The sequence below is a fragment of the Diadema antillarum genome, unplaced genomic scaffold, assembly GCF_040938485.1.
Source record: "Diadema antillarum isolate AM-2024a unplaced genomic scaffold, OU_Dant_1.0 seq00000097_RagTag, whole genome shotgun sequence".
NCBI classification, from domain to species: domain Eukaryota; kingdom Metazoa; phylum Echinodermata; class Echinoidea; order Diadematoida; family Diadematidae; genus Diadema; species Diadema antillarum.
The window spans coordinates 798,085-819,413 of record NW_027271186.1 but is presented as its reverse complement, the minus strand read 5'-3'; the positions used below and the strand labels follow the sequence as shown (position 1 = coordinate 819,413).

Genomic DNA, 21,329 nt, shown 5'->3' with positions numbered 1-21,329 from the left:
GCTTATGCGAGGCGCTAGATCTCTCTCTCGTACATCCAATATCCCCAGAGCCGTTTCCACTTCCGGGTTTGTGCGATCGCGATCGCAATCAACAAGATATTTGATATCGATAGCAAAAAAATAATAAAAAAAACATGGGGTCGGCGGAATTTTTAGGGTCGGGCGGGTTACGCCAATACAACAATTTTTTTTTTTGGGGCCTTATGATAAATGGCACTACTAGCTTAGGCAATGGCCAAGCTGTTCCTTCTTTGCTGTGCCAGTCATTATCATTATGGCTATAATAGTTCATTAGAGGTTCTGAAATGAAACAGCAGTAAAGATCATCCTGGATCTTTCCTCTGATGACGGCATCCATGATGAAGAGATTTAATCCATTTTCAGTTGGTTTTTGGCTCCTCAAGACCAGATTCTTACGTAATTCAATTGCTGCCTAGAGTTTATACTAATATCAAAGTTTCCAATTTTATTTTGCATGTAAGAGTTTGTGAGAATTTGTAAAATCTGAATGTTGAACTGTACAATTTTATTGCTCTCTAGTTTTCAGTCGGCTTTTAGTGAAAAGTTTACTGTTCTGTTGGAATGTAGTTTTATTTTCAGGTGGCTGTACCAGTGGTATTATTCGTTTTGATAAAGAGATCAATGTGATTTCTGTCATTATGGCTTTGCAGGTAAATATACATCCATGTCAGATGTGTGGAGCTTTGGAATTCTTCTGTGGGAAATCTTTTCCAATGGCAGTACACCCTACCCTGGTATGAGCAATAATGAGGCCAGAGAAAAAGTACAGCAAGGTGAGCATCAGAAACTTTGAATGTCAAGATTTTGATGTGATTAGATTCATTGATACCTAATTACAGGAAATTGTGTACTTTTTTAACGAAGATGGCTAAATTCAAATCTGGATGATACCAGCACTACATCAAGTATGCAAATGAGGTAGGCAGTCAGCATGTAAGTTATTTCAGAGAGTGTTTGATGAGCAAGATGGTATGATTGTAAGATATGCTCGAAAGGAAGCATTGCTTTTTAATATGTTCTCAAGTGGACGTGAATAAAAGTCCCACAGGAAAAGTCAAACAGGATAAACAGTGTTTGATTCAAATTTGACAAATGTAGAGAAGTTGTGAAAATTTTAAAAGTTCATATTCTTTCACAAACAATGATATCAGCTACAAGTACACGTCTTGTGTACTGAGATGAGATAATGATGTTATTGCATCACAAATTTTCCACGTTCATAAATTGCATGAATGTCATATTGTTGTGTACAATAAATATAGCAACTAATATTCCTCTTTAAAAGGTAACCAGTGCAGAATCATTGCCCCTGAAGAACAGTGTGATTTCAAGGCTCTGAATTCACTTTTAAAAAGGGAAATCCAGTGAAGATATATCCGCTTTCTCAATACACAGCCATATATATATATATTTTTATTTTTATTTTTTTTTTTCCCCAGTGAAAATATAGAACCTGACTTGTATTGTACTCATCTGTTTGTTTGATGTGATTTCATTGAGTCAAGTTGAGCGCAGTATGGAATGTATGTTTTCTTCTGTGATGGCTGCATGTAATTTTAGGTGTGACAGAGGGAGGAGAGAGAGAGAGAGAGAAAAAAAAAAAGGAAACATGGATCATACAAAGCGTATCAGGGCAATTACCCCTTGAGGACAATTAACCCCCGGCTAAATACTGGTTAGTGATAAGATACGAGTAAAGATTAGGGTTAGGTTTAGGGTTAGGATTAGGTTCAGGATTAGGATAAGGGTTAGGGTCAGGGAAAGGGTCTGGGTTTGCCCAGGGGGTAATTGCCCTAGACCCAACTATGATGCATCTTTATGTTAAGCTGTTCCCTTCCATCTTTATTTGTCCGTTCTATGCCCTCAGGTTACAGGATGCCGGCCCCGGAGCACACCCCGGACGAGGTGAGGATGCTGATGGAGAACTGCTGGAAGATGGAGGACGAGGACCGGCCCAAGTTCAAAGAGGCGCAGGCCATGCTGAAGAGGGCCCTAAAGACTGTTAGATAATCATCAAAGAGAGAGAAAGAGAGAGAGAGGATCTATCTTATCTCTTTCTTTCTGTCATTCAGATATAAGTAGATGCTGGTATATACACATATCTGTGTGTGTATGTGTGTGTCTGTGTGTATATGTGTTTTGATGAAATGTCACAAAGAGACATATACATGCACATCAATGACACCCACATATGTATGCCTACTGTTTAACGTCAATACTTTCGCGTGATTAATTTTTCGTGCTGAGTGGCTCAAAAACATATTTGCGGGTTCTTGAAATTGCACGGCACAAATGCTTTACTCCTAGTCCGTTTTCATCCAGTTCACAGAAAAGACAGAATTGTATTTCACGTTTCCCTGCATGAAGATCGACGCGCTGCCCGGTCCATTCGAATGTACGGCCTGCACAGAAACTACTGCGTACACACATGCACTCAGCTGAATACTACAACATACCAGGGCATATGCACACGCACACACTTGTACTGGGGACGCATCACTGATGAAGTCCACAATTCAACCTGTTCAAAATGCGCAGAGAAAATTGTGAAGATAATTTTGTGGGTCACAGAATTCAAGCTATTCAGTAGCAGTGCAAAATATGCAAAAACTAAAATATACTGTGAAAATTTCTGCAATGACAGTACAAACATACATCTAAACATACATACACACATGTACTGGTACGTGTGTGTGTACAATCAAGCACACATTTGTCTTTAAAATCAAAGTCAAGCCCATCAGAAGACCATGTAGAAAGAACAGACACATGTGTATGATTTGCCACCTGAACTTCTCCCACTGCGAATTGAAATTTAGTTTGTCATCTGCATGGAAAATGCCTCCTGTGTGATGGAGCTACTGTTAGGATGTTAGAAGATGTCATGTTCCAATCATCTGAAGAAAAAAGACAAAGATGGCAGCTAAAAGGACACAGGGGGTGGGGGGACACATCGACTTCATTTTGTGGATTGCAGCTCATTGAATTTACAACTCAGTGCACTGCCAGCTATATAAGCTGCGACAAGCCAAATTATTCTGTTAAAATGGAACCATTACCTGACTTGTTTTTTTTTTTTAATGGACCATTTTCAATTACTTCTACTTGTTTATAACTTCACAGATGAAATTATCTTTGCACTTCCATAAATACTCATGTGTTATCACTGGAATGATAAAAAAGGTTGCTTTGCTAGCTTGGCTTGCTTGCTAAGTATAACACTGAGTGGTAAATCCTCAAAATGTCCACCAACCTGTCATCAAGGACCAACTAGCTATTACATGGTCAGTCTTTCTGTGCAGGTTTAACTGTAGATATATGTTTGCTATTCTAATATTTTTGTCTACAATGCAAGTGAGAGAGTTAAATCTCTATTAGTACGTGTGTAACTATGGCAACATAGGAAAGTGCTTTGCTGAATTCTCTGCATTTACATAAGGGCATCGTTCCCTTAAAATAAAGTTGGTCTGCAGTACTGACTCCTTGATGATCTCTTCAAGGTAGCTCTAGGCTCACAGTGCATAGGAAGATTACTTGGTCACTAGTGATTCAAAACATTTCGGATCATAAAGCCAAAAGATAGTTCTCATAGGCCAGCAGAACTGTCGATTATTGCTCTGAGGTATGCATGCATGCAAGAGAAATGTGTGAAATTACACTGTAGTAGCACAATTTCAGTTGTGTAGCAACGAAAATGTCAAATATTTACCGAAAAGGTTCGCTGGAAGTCCCCATTCTCAGAGCTTACCCCATCATGGTTGCTACATAATTTTTCATAATTGATTATTGGTAAGCGACAAATTGACCCACAACGATACCCATCAATCTTCCATGCTAGAGTGAATCGCATGCAGATTATTTGAAAATACAGTTGCAAGGTACAATTGATCATCACATTGCATTCTTCACCTTCCCACAATGCAGAATGCAGCGTTAATGGAGAGGGCTCTTCTAGAATAAAAGTCATGTACTATGATTGAAATTATTCTGCACTTTTGATCTCAAAACACTCCAAAACAACTCATCATCCTGGCAAATTGCGTCAGCCGCGTAAGCACCATGGTAAATCTTTTGGACGTATAGGAAGCAAATTCCAATTGATGGAAGATGAATTTTGAGCCCTTCTGAGAACTATGTTTTGGCTTTAAGCTGCATCTTCATAAATATGTTTTGTCTGTTCAGTGATATAATGGTGTGCCCTTGCTTTGTGTGTGCTTTAATGAAAGCACGATTTTGGTGAATCCTACAATCTAAATCCATTCCTATTTTGTCTTTTTTTTTAGGGGGAGTGAAAGAAGGCAGAAAAGGGACAAAAACAGAAAACATGAAATGTATGTGTGTGTGTGTGTGTGTGTGTGAGTGTGTGTGTGTGTGTGTGTGTGAGGTGTTGGAGCAGTTATTACGTCATGCAATTCCTGTGGATGATGAAATTTGCATAACTGGATAACCGTGCCCCGACGCGAGCTGATATTGAAAGGACTGAGGCATGTTAGCCTGACGATCATAGTGATTTGATATGCGTACTTTGTTGCAACAGTAAGAAATGTGCTAACTTTTGACTGCAGTAGAGGTTTATGACGTATGCGCATTTTTTTGTTTTAATCGGTGTGCGCTCAGCGGGTGGGTGTTGGGAGAAGTAGAATGCATGATAACAAATTGCCTCCCATATAGAGAAGTTTTTATTGTACAAATCTCTGTATTTGCCGAGCACCATGCTTTTGCAAGTGGCGTCATATAAAAATAGAATATATGTATGAAATTGTGATATATATATATATGTACTAAAATACTATTTATAAAAAGATGTGATGTATAATGTATTTTTGTGGGATGATTTGGTGATTTCATCAAAAGCACTCACCTGACTATCTTTTCACTTGCAAAAAAAAACAAAGAAAAAAAAGACATGTTTAGAAGGTTGTCATAACTAGGTATAAAATGACAGTTCATTGTATGCAGCACTTGTGACAATGTGAATGTACGCAGAGAGAACATTTTACTCCAAGCAACTGTAGCTTTTTGTCTGTTATGATAATCTTTATAAGAAAACAGAAAGGGTATCTCAAAGCATCTCCTCGATGATTGTAGAAAAAGAAGGACAGTCTGATTGGTGCATTCTCATAGTTCATGTATATTGAAATACAAAGTGCATTGATACGTGCAGGATTATACTTACTTGTCATAAAAACATATGAACATAGTTTCTACTTTTGACTGGTGTAGATTAGAGGCACAAAATAGTGGCATTATTTCACTGTATGATAATCAAATCGGTAACTATTAATCTGCTGGAAATCTGTATATTTTTTCATATTTGTATTCAATATTGGCCTATGGATGTTAAACATTGAGAGATCATACTTAAAAACAAGAGAGGCAGTCTGGTATCTGGAGAGATGGAACACTTTAATTTACAGGTATATATTCCTGTCATTTCACTTACCGATATTACATATACAATACATAGTTAATGACTGTTGTTGCACTAAATCAATGACAATTACTGATGAACTGAGGTTGGACAATCACTATCCTCCCATATCTGTCCAATTTCTTGAAAAATGAACAGAAATCAAAAACATGTAATATGGTTGCCTATGGCAACAAGCAGTCTTCTGGGTACACCTAAAAGTTTTGAATATTCAGCAGGTCTGATCATTGATGTGTTTTCAGGTTCTTTTTTTTTTTTTTTTTTACTGGGTGTATTTATGTGTCTGTGTGTGTGTATATGATGACACAGAATGCTTTTCATGTCCATATTCCTATCACGAGTGGGCTACATGCATGAACGCGAGTTACCATGTGTATGGTTAGTAAATATTATCAACTACTTCAAAATATGGTACGAGCGGGGATTTACCACTTACGGTACAAGTTGGTGAAGTTTGTTTGTTTTTTTTTTTTTTAAGATTTTGGAAATACAATAAAATCATGGAAAGGAACCTTATGTGCCAGTTTATATATATATATATATATATATATTTTTTATGTTGCCTAATTATGTGTTGCCTATTAAAAGAATAAGCATGATTTCCTCTGCTCTAGGAACCTGGTGTTGATAGCTGACTAACAGCTGCAGACAGAATGTACCATATTAGCATGAATTCAAGCACCTATAGAGATGGCTACATCTCATTAGCGTATATACATATGGATTTTGGGAAGCGACATGAAACTAGAACTTTTGTGGGACTGGATATAGAGCAGATATTGGAATCAAACGTTTAAAGTGAATGTTTTTATTTGTACATTTGAATTGGTGATTTGGGGCAATTAAATATGCGTAGCATCTCAAACCTATGCCAGCATTCCAGCAACATCATGATATCAAGGGACCAAAATTTGTTGTTAAGTTTGTTTGTTTGTTTTTGTTTTTACACAAGTATGTGTCTCATAGTATCTAATAGCGAACTTTGTAAGTTTTCAACTCATTGTGTGCCATTGTAAATGCTTTTAAGTTAAAAGTGGTTCATTTCTTATTCTTTATTTAAAAGTAAGCAACTTTTTTTTTTTTTGGTCAAGCTCTGGTCTGCGTCAACTGGATCACATCTGTTTTGTGTTTTGTGCTCGAATTCCAAATTGATAGCTAATCTCTACTCAAAAAGCTATGAAAAATGAATGTGGATTCCTGAAAGAAAAATGTTGTCAGTCTTTGGTTGCCTAGTCTATTTTCAGACTTTGGTGACTGCACTCTTCCTCGCAGCTCTGTCTATCATTTTTTTTTTTTACAGAAACATTAGACTCAAAGAATGTTTGCTACCATTTGTCTGATTAATATATTTTTTGCTTGTTTTTGGAATACCATATTCGCCGTCGATAAGGTCGCAACGCCGGATAAGCTGCATCCCAACTTTGGTGATGAAAAACAAACAAAAACAAAATTGGAGGAATTTAATTTTGTTCTGATCATTCGTTAAAAATAGCGCGGCCTTATTGTTGGCGAATATGTTATGCTAATTATATGACTGTACTCTAGACAGGACGTTAATTTAGTCAGCTTCATTTCTCCCATATGCAAAGCTCAATGTAAATTCTGCTTCATGCAGTCACTATTCTTTTTATCGTAGGATACCATTTTTCTATGCAAATCGTTCCAGCTGTTGTATTGATGTATATTTAGTGAACTTGATAAAGCAGAATGAGAAAACTCTTTTTATAACTGGATAAGAAACAAGAACCACAGGTCAACACAAATTGAAGAGAGAAAAAAAGACAAATGGTACATATTTGTGACAGTGTGAGTTTGAGGTGAAATATCTCAAATTTATTCACATTATTGTGTCCAGAAAGAAGAAATCAAAATGTCTTAGTCATGTGATTGATCATATAATACTGATTTTGAAATGGTTATGGCATAATTACCATTTCTGCGCTAAATTTGTTCAGTTTGAAAACAAAAACAAAAACAGAAAACACCAGAACTTTATGTTTGTAGCCCATTCTTTGATCAGAAATTATCTTCCCCATACTCTTGGAACGTTGTGACTTTGAATGAACGGTGTAGGGAATATGCAAATAGGAGCATCAGGAATGTTTTCCATTTCCACATTATCTGGGTGCATGAGATGATTGAACTTTGAACTTTGCCCTTTGTAACCTCTCCATGTATTTCAAAAGTCAGACAGACCTGGTGTTCTCTCTTCATTCTGATGTTGAAACATTGATAGAGCAAAAAAAAAAGATCTGTCAGGGGTCCAACAAAATTTTGTGTGCAGATCCACAAGAGGTTAGGCTCGGAGTCGGCAGAGCTGCTGACAAATTGTGCGAGTTGATTTGGAGATTATCATACCACTGAATTATGTGTATATATTTGTTGCAAGGGAGTGTGTAATTTTTTTCCAAGCATCTGAACAGTAATGACGATCAGTTCTCGAGTTGTCTCTATGGCAAAATCATTTTGCCGATTGGATTATTACGTGTACATATTTAGAGGTCCTTCTGCAGTCAATGATAAAATTTGATGGTGCGTATATAGTCGGCGTGTAAATCCAAGCAGTCATTGATTTGATATCAATATCTGTAAATCGTGCATTTCATGTGTGATGGTGAGAAAAGCACAATCCACCACACATTTTGATTGAATTTGTGCAGTCAAGTGAAACATGAGCTGGTTGAACCAAGTGTGTACTTCCAAACTCCTGCAAATTCTCCTAGAGCGTTATATATGACGCATGCTACCCTCTAACTTGTTTTAGTTTCTTCCAAATGTGGAGTTTTGTGTCAAATTTCATAAATTGTCAATATGGAAAGCAACAAGGCAGTGTGTCAAGTAAGCATTCTTTATCTCATTGGCTGTTACTGTCTTTTTGCTTTGTTTCCTACCATTGGTGCAAAATTAGCAATATTTCTATTAGTACCAATATAATGATGATAATAATTATGATAATAATAATGTATTTACACAGCACATTTTCCATGTACATGTTCAAATGCGCTTTAAAATGAAATTATTGATGGAACAAGTGAATCTATTATTATTATTATTATTTTGATGAAGATGTGTTATGATGTGTATGTGATGTTAATGCCAATTTTAAGGGAAAGATCACAATTCAATGCTTCATCAGAAGTTCTCATTGAGAAATGACATTAAAGGGGAGCTACTCACTCCTATTTGTGCTAAATAAAACTCGTAAATATGCTGGGCAAAATTCTTTTGACTGTCTCTGTAGAATAGTGACATCAGCAAATTGCAACATGCTTTTGAAAGCTCTTTAGCAAGCAAAGGAAATGCTGCCCAAATCATCACCATAAAAATCACAGACTGAAGCGTGATTTTTCTGCATCATTTTGCAGTGACACTGCTCACCATAGAACGATCAAGATTTTGAAAAATGTGCAGCTAGACGGCCGGGCTGTCTGTAAATGTCATAAGCATAGCAGTGTACAGCTGACTGTCAAGCCGATTGTGCATAAATGTACAAAGGCTGATGATATTTCCATTGCTCTGCAATTTTATTCCATTTGTTTTTGTGTGAACGAATAGCGTGAAACATTTACAATATTTATTATTGTAGCATCTTTTGCGAAGAATAGGCTTTATTTTTGCCATACTCTTCCTGAGGGGGTCTGTAGTCAAACAAATGATTCGCATTTTGTTTAAAGAAGTGTGGTCTCTTGTTATCAAATAACTGTTGAATATGTTTGGTGCTTGTGAAGCATAAATAAATTACAGTGATAATAATGTTGGAATTCTAAACCCACAAGCCCAAATTCACGAATGTAGTTCAAATCTAGCCCATGGATTATGCAAATATTATCTGCGTAAATGTGCGTGACAGATCATGTACGGCGACTGGCCTCCAATAATGTGTGTGTACCGATATGCATGTGAAAGATCCACCTATTTCACACTTTCATGAGTTGATGGACTAAATTCGATCAGACTATGGATTTGCTTTCAGTTACCTTTGTGAATTCAGTCCATTATAGGTTTCATCTGATTTGCCCAATTTAATGCCAATGGCCATGTCGTTTTACAATTGAGTGAGCACAGAATAGTATGACTTTGTGGAATATGTGGAGTATAGCCTAATTATAATGTAGACCCTCGATACCTCATGTAGATCTTGGCTGTGTCAGATGATATGCCACATGAATCTCTACTCTTGCAGCTTTGAAAGTGAGCCCTCTCTTGTTTTGCCCTTTTTTTTTTTAGCACACATTGTGAAATGTCTTTGCAGTACATGAGCAAAGACACTCGATATTTGACCATGCATGCCGGATTTGTGTAAAAGAGTGTGTTTTATATTTTCCTTGTTCATGCAAATTTATGTTGTTGTATTGGAATACAAGCTTTGACACTTGAATAGAACAGACTATCTATATTTTTTGGGGGGTAAAAAGTCATAGGTTTCATTTCCTCGTAAATGTCACTTAAATGTTGTAGCTTCAAATTCTATAGCTTTCACAAAAAAAAAAAAACACCACCCTTGTTAGTCTCAGATATTAGGATCTGATGTGTCAACAGAAACAGAGGGGAGTTGAAAACAATGTTGTGAAACAAAAGCCAAAACAAAAGAAGTCAATATTTCAGTCTGCATCGTTTGTTAAAATTGGAGTTACTGGTAGAAGGAATTGATAACATTCCATTGTTTAGCTCATATTTAACAACATAGGAAGTAATTGTACAATCACGGAATAGGTGGCTTATATGTCCCGACATATGCAAACAGGTACCCTGGTATACAATGACATGTACGAGACCAGCAGTGCATTTGACCAACAGGATATTTTTATGGGGAATGAAGTTTGATCACGTTTGGTCCATGGTCCACAAAAATTCTTTTCTTTCTGTGGTTGTCATTACAGAGGTATTTACAAAGGTCACGTAATCCTACACCCTGCAGCCCCCTTCATGCCCCCCCCCACACACACACACACGCATACCTTTAATACGAAGAATAATGCCATACTCAAGCTTGCTACATGCCTACCCAATAAATGCACAAACACATGCCCTCAACCTTAATATGAGAATACATGTACAATGCCAAGCAAATATACTCTTCCACTATTTAAGTAGCTTTATTACGCCTTCTGCACAGTGCCTGCCTTTAATATGTGCTGCAACTGAACGATGACATAATATGTATCATTTTTATATGTGTACGATTTGTCTACCGCTTAGTACAATCTTGCAATTTTGTTTCATTTTTTTTGTAGGTCAACTCTCTGTGTGTATATAATATATATAAATTGACGAGATGTGAAAAGTCTATGAGCCTGTGATATATTAGGCACCCTATGGTTGGTTCACAAGGAAATGTGAATGTGAATTTTTATTTCTTCATATGCATTAAAAGGATGAACAAGAGATTTCTTGAGTCATGACTTATATGCAAGTTTATGTATAAGACAAGGTAACTATACCAAGTCTCGGCTGCCATTTTGTTATTAATACTACTGTATGCGCCATATATTTAGTGAGTCTAATTTTTCCGCAAGTTGTGACTTCCCGACAAGTTTGAGAGGGGTTTAATTCGTGATCACGCAGTACAGCAATGGGCGGAAAAATTGGTGTTATTCACTCATTTTCAGGAAGAAGTGCATGCACCTGTTCACACATTAGGCATCGCAAGACTTTAGGCCTACAAAACTGTATTATCACACACCTTATTCACATAGGGCCTACTGGAGCAACCAGAATATTGAACACGTGTCGTTATGTCGCATTCATGTCGGGATCACAGTTCATATTTTCGTCTATTGTTATATTCCCGAATAGCACCCACGTGGCATAATTCATAAATTTAGAAACCCTGCTGAATATTTGGTGCATACGGTATCCAGGCTGTTGCGTCTAGCAAAGAGTGATCTCAGAAAAATTCTCTTTTTTTTTTTCCATTATGAGTAATGGCCGTCAGATGGCGAGTCCACACTCGTGTGGTTCTGGGTTGTATGATGTGTTCCCTTCATTTTAGACAACAGAGAAAGTGGAATTATGTATGCAGACTGTTCTGTGTGTGTGTGTGTGTGTGTGTGTGTGTGTGTGTGTGTGTGTGTGTGTGTGTGCACTGGTGTGTTTGTGTGTCCTGACATGGGCTGCCTCATGAATTACAGGGGAAAATAAAGCACAATAGATAGCTTATTTCTTTCAAGCTATAAAAGGATACACAGACCACTAGAGACCAAAGGTGTGCTTGACAGATTGATGGAAGATGTGTGTGTGAAGGGGATGTGTGTGTGTGATTGTGTGAGTGTTTATGTGTGTGAGATGTCCTACATATCGTCCAGTTATGGGTAAAATCAGTAGGTTTAACCCCCACATCAGTGGAATATATGGAAATGGTAAAATTCTTTTTGAACATTGCATAATTTGATGTTTAAGTATGCTATCACGTAGGATTCCTAGTGAAAGCTGTAGAAGGGATCACTTCCCATGCAGTAGATATGAATGCTTGACGAGATCAAACACCTAATGACTAGTAATAATGTAATATGGACTGGACTTGAAGGGATACAACATTTATTGCCTGAACTAGAATTGTATTGCCCGAGTCGAAGACGAGGGCAATAAAATTCTAGTGAGGGCAATTAATGTCATAGTCCCCGAAAGTAACCACTCCATATGAATTATTATTACTCATTTCAGACATCTTGAGCGAGCAGCAACATAAACTACTATACAATGTAAACTTTTTGCAACCAGCCAATATAAACAAATTTCCACTCAGCGCCACACTCAAGCTCTACACCACAGCAACCATACCATACATGCAAAGCTCAGCTATGCAGCGCGCATTACAGCCATGCACGCACAGTCACACATACGATTACACACTTAAAGGGAAGCAGTCCTGAGATTTTCACTGTACTGATAATTAAGAAGAGTAAAAAATATAACCTTTCACCAATTTATACGCGTGGACATCAAAAATTGTCTTCGTACACGATTTTTAAAAAATAATTCCTGCAAGCGATCGTGTAAGAGCCTGCCAAAAGGTGCAACGTCATTGATGCCCTACTCTCAAGTTGAAAGCCGTGCCTCAGAAAACCAATTAATGTGTTCAAAAGGATCATATCTGATTTTTTCATAAAATGTGACAATATGTGGTTTTATTATTTCAAACAAAATATTTCAAGCTTATTTATATATACAATTAACATAAAAATAAATAGTAAACATGTATTTATAAATAACTAGGGATGACGAGCAGAACACCGCTGGAAAGAGTTGTGCATCGATGACGTATGACTCTCCGCCAAGACTTGCTCATTTGCAGAGTCACACTTTTTTAACCGAAATGTACGAGCTTATTTGGTGATTTGAAAGTTTGTTTTTGAGGAAAGTAGTTCATTGGAGGTGCCAACAACAACATATTTTTTTTTAATTTCGTGTGGACTGAGTCCCTTTAAGGCAGATGCAGCGATTGTCCTCAATTTTTACATGCTAACGTATGGGAATTTGCCCTCTGTGGTTAAACCACTCCGCGAGAAACACTCATCAACAGCAAATTTTCATCACTGGGAGCTCAAGTACCTGGATGCTATATTCCCCTCTATTTTTTAACACGCCAATCCCATAGAGGTTTGTAAAACACAGGGGGGCATAAGAAATTTATCCCTGCTGACAAGTAAAATTGAGGGGAATACAATTTCGTACAACCACAGCTCAGATGTCTGATATGTGTAATAATAATGCATTAGACTGTGTTGAGTGTTAACATGTATGCAAATATATATATATATATATATATTTATAACTATTATTATTGTTATCAATGATAAAAATAATAATAATATGAAGGAGAAGAAAATATAAGCACAACACTAAAGCAGTGGCCTTCAAAAATAAACCTTGATAAAACAAGGAAACTGTACATTCCAAAAGCAATGACAACAATCAGCATTATGTGGTACTACAGTGTGGTGTGGCTCCATGTTTTTTTATTATTACTATTTTTTTCTTAATTTTAGAGCAGCAAGTCTTTGCCTTGACATTTGTACAATATAGCTTTTCATAAAGATTGCATAAATATACAGCTCAAATGTCACATGATTTAAAAAAACAACAACAATACTCATTTTCATGTCAATTCATAATTAACGAGACTTGGTACATATATACTTTCTCTTATTAGTAATTACAATATCATTGCCCCATACAGCGTATATATATATAAAAAAAGGAAAAAAATGACACCACAGTTTTATCAAAAAGATACACAAGTCTATAACAAAGTTAGTGAACAAAAAAAAAATCAATGTTCAGAGGAAGTCAAAAGGGCATGTTTCACACATTTTTAATTTTAGTGTGTGTCTATTAACAAGATGAAAAATCCTGACACCAATTCTAATCTACAAGAGAATTTCATCTTCAGACACCTATATGCTATGAAACATCAACATTTGAGTTGCAGAGGAACATATACACTGGCGTCTCTAGGGATGATTCACTTTTCAGTGTTCAGTGGCAAATAACTATTGACATAACCAAAGGTAAATTTTCAGTTTCATCACAGGACATACACTACCTTGAAATAAGGTGAGGAGAGGATAATATTACACAGTCTAAGAAAAGCACTGTACCACTGTCATGCCATACCTATGTGTGTGCACTTTGACAAAGTACAGGTATACAGTTTTGTGCTTTACTACCCAATGTGCCCAACACTCCAAATATTTGGTACACATGTACCACCATCTAGATCTGCAATGACCCCCCCCCCCCCCCAATTGCTATATCCCTTCAGAAAGGTTGTTCATCACACCTACCATGGTCAAAATATTCGGAAGTGAGGGGAAATAATGCAGAATATACGGCAAGACAATCATGAAGAAAACCTCACCCAAAATACAGCTCTAAGGATCTGCCTAGAATATGCCCATTTCTCACTATGGCTAATCAGCGGAAAAAGTATTATTGTGGCCACAGACTTTACCAAATTCTTTGCACTTTGTATGCTAGGACAAGATGGGAAGAAAAGATTAAGCACGTGCTTATATTATCTAAATCCTTGCAGTTTTCACACCTTCAAAGGTCAGATTTCTTTATACTTTTCCTATCACACAATTTTGTACTCCATCACTACAGCTGTATGTGCATGATGCGATTGCGTTACCCACCCTTCTGTATTTTCAGTATCAGTGCTAAAACCAGGGAGGTAAGACGACCTCCCTGCTACAACCAAGACTGAATTTGCACAGGAACAGAGACAAACTTCATGAACGATGGTGGTTTATCTCGGCAAACACCCATCAATTTGGCAAAATTTCATCCTGAGATAGTCATTGGCATCAGAGACATGTTGTAATATACTAATGATGCACAGGATAGAGTGTGTTAGTGAAGGTGCGGCGCGCTCGAGAGTATTGACAATGGTGCGACATGCACGAGGCGCAGCCGAGTGCATGTTTGCAACCGTTGTCAATACTCGAGAGTGAGCCGCACCTTCACTAACGCCACGAAATAATCCTGTGCATCATTTGTTTTATAAAATGGGTCGAAAACTAACAGCATTATTCACGTACCTTTGTGGGTCAATACCAGTCAGCTACATGTAGCACTCGCTCAAAAGTCAAGATGTCCGAAGATGTTCGTCCCAAACATTTACGCACGTCGCACTCGGAAATCCCGCACATAAGTACTGTACGTACGTATAAGAGTATACGTACGCCACGTATACTGTTATGCACAAGAAAGGCAGCCGACTGTTGTGGCAGCCCGCGGCCCGAACTAGAAGTTGTTTACAGGATTGACAGCGCGTATATAGTAGCGCGTGACGCACTTGTAACAACTGATTGAGTGCGCACTGCTAGTGTAAAACATTGTGACGTACGTCAGGCCAGGGAGGTGGAAGAGAGACTCTTCTTAGTGCTTACCTGAAGAAAATAATGCACGCACACGTGACTCATTTCAGCGCTTCCAATTGGCTACATTCTTGAACCCATTTTATAAATGTCAGTATCGGGTTACCTTGAAATTTGTTGTTGAGATTTGACAAGAAACGATGCATTTTCCCAGACATTCTTTGAATCTCTTTGAATGCTCTTACAGGGTGCATCGCAGGAGCTTCCCTGGGTGTTTCGATTTGTAAAAGAAAGCAAAGGCTGCAAGGCGATCGTAAAAATCATCCCACTATGTGAACAGTGAAAATTCTGCATCCCCAGCTATGATAAAATACCTCTTCTATTCTTAACCTTTCCCAGTGTTTGACAAATGAGAACAAACGTCTGACTACCAATGCCATGAAAGCACATACTGTGTACTGCATGTGCAACAACCTATTCTGCAGGTGTTTTATATTACTGAAAGCCATTTTGTTATAATACTGACATTTGGTATTGCATGTTGATGCAATATACAAGGTACATACCTCTCAAATTCTGTTTGCTCTTTTTTCAAGGCATACAGGTATAAGAAATTCAAACAGGCAGTAAAATGAACATCAGGAACATTAGCATACTTGTAAGATTAAATAAGTAGAGAAAATAAAATCAACTGTCATTACGTCGCATAGCTACAGAAACAAACAAGTTAAATGGCAATTTAAAGCAAATGAGAACAGAATTACATGTCTTTGCAAAGAACTGGAATGATATTGGTCAAGTGCTGGTTTGATGCCTTGGCTGAAAACGATGCCAGACATGTACACATTAGGGCAAAAGTACAAAAACAATATCGGCGAAGTAGTCACTAGGCGCTGCCAGACTGGCAAAAAATCAAGAAGTTTAAGATCCCAAAGTTTTGCCAGTGTGACCGCAAACTTCCCGCAAAACTTCTCTTGAACTCCCCACTCCAACCAGGGATATTTCAACCTTGCCACCCCTGCCAAACTTCTTGATCTTTAGCCAGTGTGACTGGACGGCAAAAGATTGTGAATATATCGCGAAGGCTTTGCAATCTGATACTTCTCGATCTTTTGCCAGTCTGACCGTGCCTCATGATTCAGAAAGCAACGGACTCCTGCTCAGAATGGAGCTACCATGAAATGTAACATTTTTTGGTCTCAAAGAAGGACATGATCTCCTTACGGCGCTACCACTGTTGGTATTCTTATGAAATAAATATGAAATTTCCAGTGTAGATAAACCCTCCGTAGTGAACATTGGCAAGTTTCACTCTGGTTTCAGACTGAATTCGCCACAACATACTGTATCCTTTAACATATCATGCATGATTCAGTGCGTGTAGAAATAGCTCCTTCCGCTTTAATTCTCAACAACCCGTTCAATAGACCCCCCCCCCATAAGATAAATAAATAAACCAGTAAATAATTGCATTTTCAGAAAAAATTGACTCAAAAAAGCTTAGTCTTAGAAGGCATGGACGAAAATCATTTTACACTTCATTTATCAAGCCTTTATAAAAAAATACTTCATATCCTATACAAAACTATTAACATAACATTTGCTAGTTTGAATTACTGTTCCTTCTTTAAGATTTCAGCCTTTCATAAGCCAGTTATTGGCACATCACCATTTACACTGATCTCATACATTGGAAAAATTTGTCTACTGATGCGGAAATTTCCTTTCTACCACACACAATATGTTAATTTCAAAAGCATCCTCCAACTCGTATTACAATCATCTCTTGTTAGATTCAACATAATGTGTGTGAATCCCATAGAAGTACTATGCATCTTTGAGACTCTTGACTACAATCATGCATTTTCCACGATATTATGTACCACACAAAAATCACGGCCTGCTTTTGAAACTGGTGGGTGGTGTCATATGTCATTGGGAAAGTCAAAAAATTGGATCATGGGGTCAGTATTAGGAAGAATCTTTTCATACAAGGGGGGATTGGGCCCAACAGTATGGTACATGTGGGTTGGCAGCTTGTTTAATAGAGCCATTCATTCTCTACACAAACCAAAGCATCTTTTGCTCAAAACTCATACAAGGGCAATTTCTAAACTCAGCCACCAAAGGGGGTAGATGGAGAGTAGCCTTTAGCAATCTTTCTTCAACAGAAATTATAGTTCTGTACTTAACCAAAGCATTAAAAAACCCAGATGAACTGTAAAGGTTGGAAAACTGTGCAAATTCCATGCGACATGAAATTGATACAAAAATAAAAGTGTGCACATATTTTTGCTTGTATATGATGCAATATTTTATCTTTTCGATTCCACAGAATTAAAGACATGCGAAATTCAGTTTACCAGACCAAATGTGAAAAATTACTCCCATGAAAATGTCCACTCTTACAGTAATCGGGTTTTGCTGTAAGCGTCTATTCTGAATGATTCTGCAGTACCGTGCCAAGAGAGCTGGCAAAACGTGGCGTCAACGTAACGGCACGTGTCCATCTGAGTATTGCTTGATTCTCCTTCACCCTAGCACCTGATTACCCTGTTGTGTCCCAGATACATGTACTGTAATGCCCAATAGGATTAATACTTGGCACACTGGATTTCTCGTAATCAATGGGTAAAAAAGTCCGCTACTTGGGTCACACCAACTCCCACCACCTCACTTCTCTCATGGGATTTGGTTACCGTGGGTACTTCCCCCTCACATGGATTAGCTTCCCCACACCTACACTCCACACCACTAACATCTATTCTGGGCTCCACTTGACATAAGAGTAGTGAAATCCTGTCCATTTTGTCTTTTCTTAACCACACCCAATTATTGGAAGAAGACAACTTAAAGACTTAGTTATATCAAATAAAACATAAGACAATAATTTCTTTCTAGCATTTTCTTTTTTTTTTTGTTAGAAAATCCATTCAAACAGCGGGAATGATCACGAAATTCAAACAAATGTGAGTATAGAAACCAGGAAGTAGGAACTATATTGTCAAAAGAAAGAATAAAATTGAACAGAAAATAAAACACAATTTCTCAATATTAAAGCTAGCATAATAAAGAAACCACTGGGATGTGGAAAATAGATTCAAAGAATATCACAACTTTCTGGTGAAAACACCAAAAAAAAAATACAATTCACTCTATAATTCTTAGTTCTGATATAACGTACATCCACAACATGAAAAGAGGTACATGTACAGACAGACAGTCACACAGACATGTATAAACATATATCACACACACAAACACACACACACACACACACACACAAATATATCTATATCTGATCAAAAATCTGGAAATGATATGTGGAATAAGAATTACTATATCTATAAAAGTGAACAGGCATACAAGATTTGTGCAGTAACAAAAATGCAAAGCTTAAACACAGGCAATGTACGGAAAATCCCAAATCATCCTAGCTCAACAGCTGATATTCAAGAATTGCTGCTCATTTCTGCATGAGGGCACCTTCCATGAAACATAAGGAACAATTTGGAATATGTCATATTATCTCTTTGACTTTTTTTTGGTATGAATCTCATTTCCACTGAGATGATGTCATAGTCTTAATTCATTAGGTAGAAAAAAAGACAAGTGTAACACAAAAAGTTGTTAAAAAAAATAATGACATAGTAGCTAGGGCACACATGCTTGAACATAATATTACTGTAAAAATGGAAACATTTACAGATTAATTTGGCATGCTGGGCACATTTATGTGATTTACTTGTTTCCAACTATGCAACTATGCACAAATATTTTGGACATGATTCCATGCTGCCAAAAACATTCAGATAATAATGCTATTAATATCATCATTAAATTTTGCAATAATGCAGCAGAGTACAAACTTCAAGTTACATTTGATTGTGTGAAATCCTGTACACAATTCCTTGTAAAGCCAGGCAAAATTATTTAAAAAGCAAAACAAAACAAAAACAAACAACAAACAAAAAAAAATACTCACTTTGAAACAAGCTGATCAAAATTTCAAAAGTGCTACTAGGGACTTTAGTGTGCAGGAATGCTATAAAAGAACATCTCTAAAACAAACAACTTTTTCCTACAAAAAAAATACAGTGTCAGAGGGATTTAATAATTGATACATTGGACAAACATGTTCCACCTTTCACAATGTCATGAACTAAGAGTAATGTCTACAACATAATGCCTCTGGCACCCTCTCTGGTGAACACATGAAAAAAAAAATGAAAAGAAAATGAAATTACACTTCAAAAGATATAAGCAATTTCATGGCATAGAAAATTTTGTACAATATTTTTTCCCCATTTTTACAAGAGCTATAATTTCCCATTCCCCTTTACAAAAATCGAACAGATTGCACTTTGACTACACACAATTCTGAATAAATGTGGGGGGGGGGGGCAGGCAACATCTCAAGACTTTCTTCTTTCTCAAATTCATTTGAGAAGAGATCACATCTTCTTGAGTTCTCTTGTTTTTGATGCAGACATTAAACTTTATTAAGGTTAAGTAGGTTCCTATGAACATAGCCTCCACCTTAAAATCACAAGATGGTATTTTGACACTTCCATATTGATATCCTCCAAAATGAATGACAGAATTTTAGATACAATCACTGAACCTGGCTCAATTACTGAACCCGATTTCAGTAGATTGTTACCCTCAGATTCCATATTTCAGACGTTCATCGCCGAGAAAGTTACGGGCACTGTCAATCAGCAAAGCCAACTTCATAGGGCTCATAGCATTGCTGGGGCTACGAGCTTCTCGCACATGAAAACATTTGAAATCAACTGATTAAAACCACGAGACATCCACGCTGTATCACACTCGGGGAAAACTCGGAGGTATCTTCCCAAGTAGCCCAGAGATGAGATGATATATAAACGGTTACACTTTCAGATATTGAAGGTATTAGCACGTGTTGGGGAAAAAAATGACACAACACATTTCTTCAGTAATGCATGCCAATCAATCCCTTTGGTCTCATAACACATTATTGCAGCTGACATTAGACTCTACTCAGACATATCTCGGTATTAAACGGTCAAGCAAGAAATGAACGTTAGCATGACGGATACCAGGAGTGATAAAATCCCAATGATGCAAAGCCTGATTGCCTCTCAACATCTGGTGCAGAGAGCACCAAAGTGATGATGTCACAGGTCTTTGTTATAGCTTGGGCCAGTACCAGGTGCGGGCATAAAGACTCGGACCAGGTGAGGTTGTTTTAGAACCAGCTTCCATTTGATGCCTATGACATCACGCTTTGGTGCTCTACAGCCAGCACCCTTCCAGAGCGAGATGTCTAACTGAATAGACGGCTTTTGTAACATATCCAAATCTTATGCATTCCTCTTGAACAGAGGTTGTTCTCGACAACCTGAAAGCTTTTCCGAAGCTTGTCCAACATAGCAACACGTAATATCTGCAAACTGGATTCCAACAATTGAATTTCGTTTAAGAAGAGTAGGTTAATGGAATACCGGTAACTCGTCTCTTTGTTCACGGGAATGAAACATCCATAAATTTGAATACATTACGAAAACAACCTATTCTCACACACGAGCACTTAGTACCGTTTTTTTAATTTTTCTACCGCAGTCTGGACCGCTGCCACGGAAGGAGGTTGACATGACATGGGAGGGGCAACTGGTTGCATTGATGATTGGGGTTACAAAAGCTTCGCAGGATAGCGCCCATTTCCTGCGATTCACTCCTGAAAAATGTGAAAAATGCTAATACTGCACATGTTTTGTGTCCTTTTCTCTTGCTGTCACTCCGCCGATGGAGAGATGACGATGGGGCAACATGCCTATCCTTGCCTGGTAGAGGGCGATCTTGATGTAGGACAGATGACAAGACGGCTCCGTTGCCCTTACCGTTCATAATACTGGGGGGAGCTTTGCGGGCGGTTCTCTTTCTTCGGACGAGCCCACCCGCTGCATCCCAATCATGCTTGAAGTAATGTGGCTTTGAATAGTACATGTACATGTTGGCATCGAGAGAAAATATCATTAAGGAGTCTTCTCTTATTCGCTCAAAAGTTTCTG

General features: G+C 37.6%; 1 protein-coding gene across 1 annotated transcript in view; it reads left to right on the top strand.

The window, feature by feature from the left end:
• LOC139726726 (tyrosine-protein kinase Fer-like) overlaps nt 1–5,884 on the top strand; it is an 80,537-nt gene extending 74,653 nt beyond the window's left edge. Inside the window, exons 19-20 of the mRNA XM_071637720.1 lie at nt 672–794; nt 1,889–5,884. Coding sequence (XP_071493821.1) covers nt 672–794; nt 1,889–2,031 — 266 coding nt within the window. The 3' untranslated portion in view covers nt 2,032–5,884. The remainder of the gene's footprint in view (nt 1–671; nt 795–1,888) is intronic.
• The last annotated feature ends 15,445 nt before the right edge of the window (nt 5,885–21,329 follow it).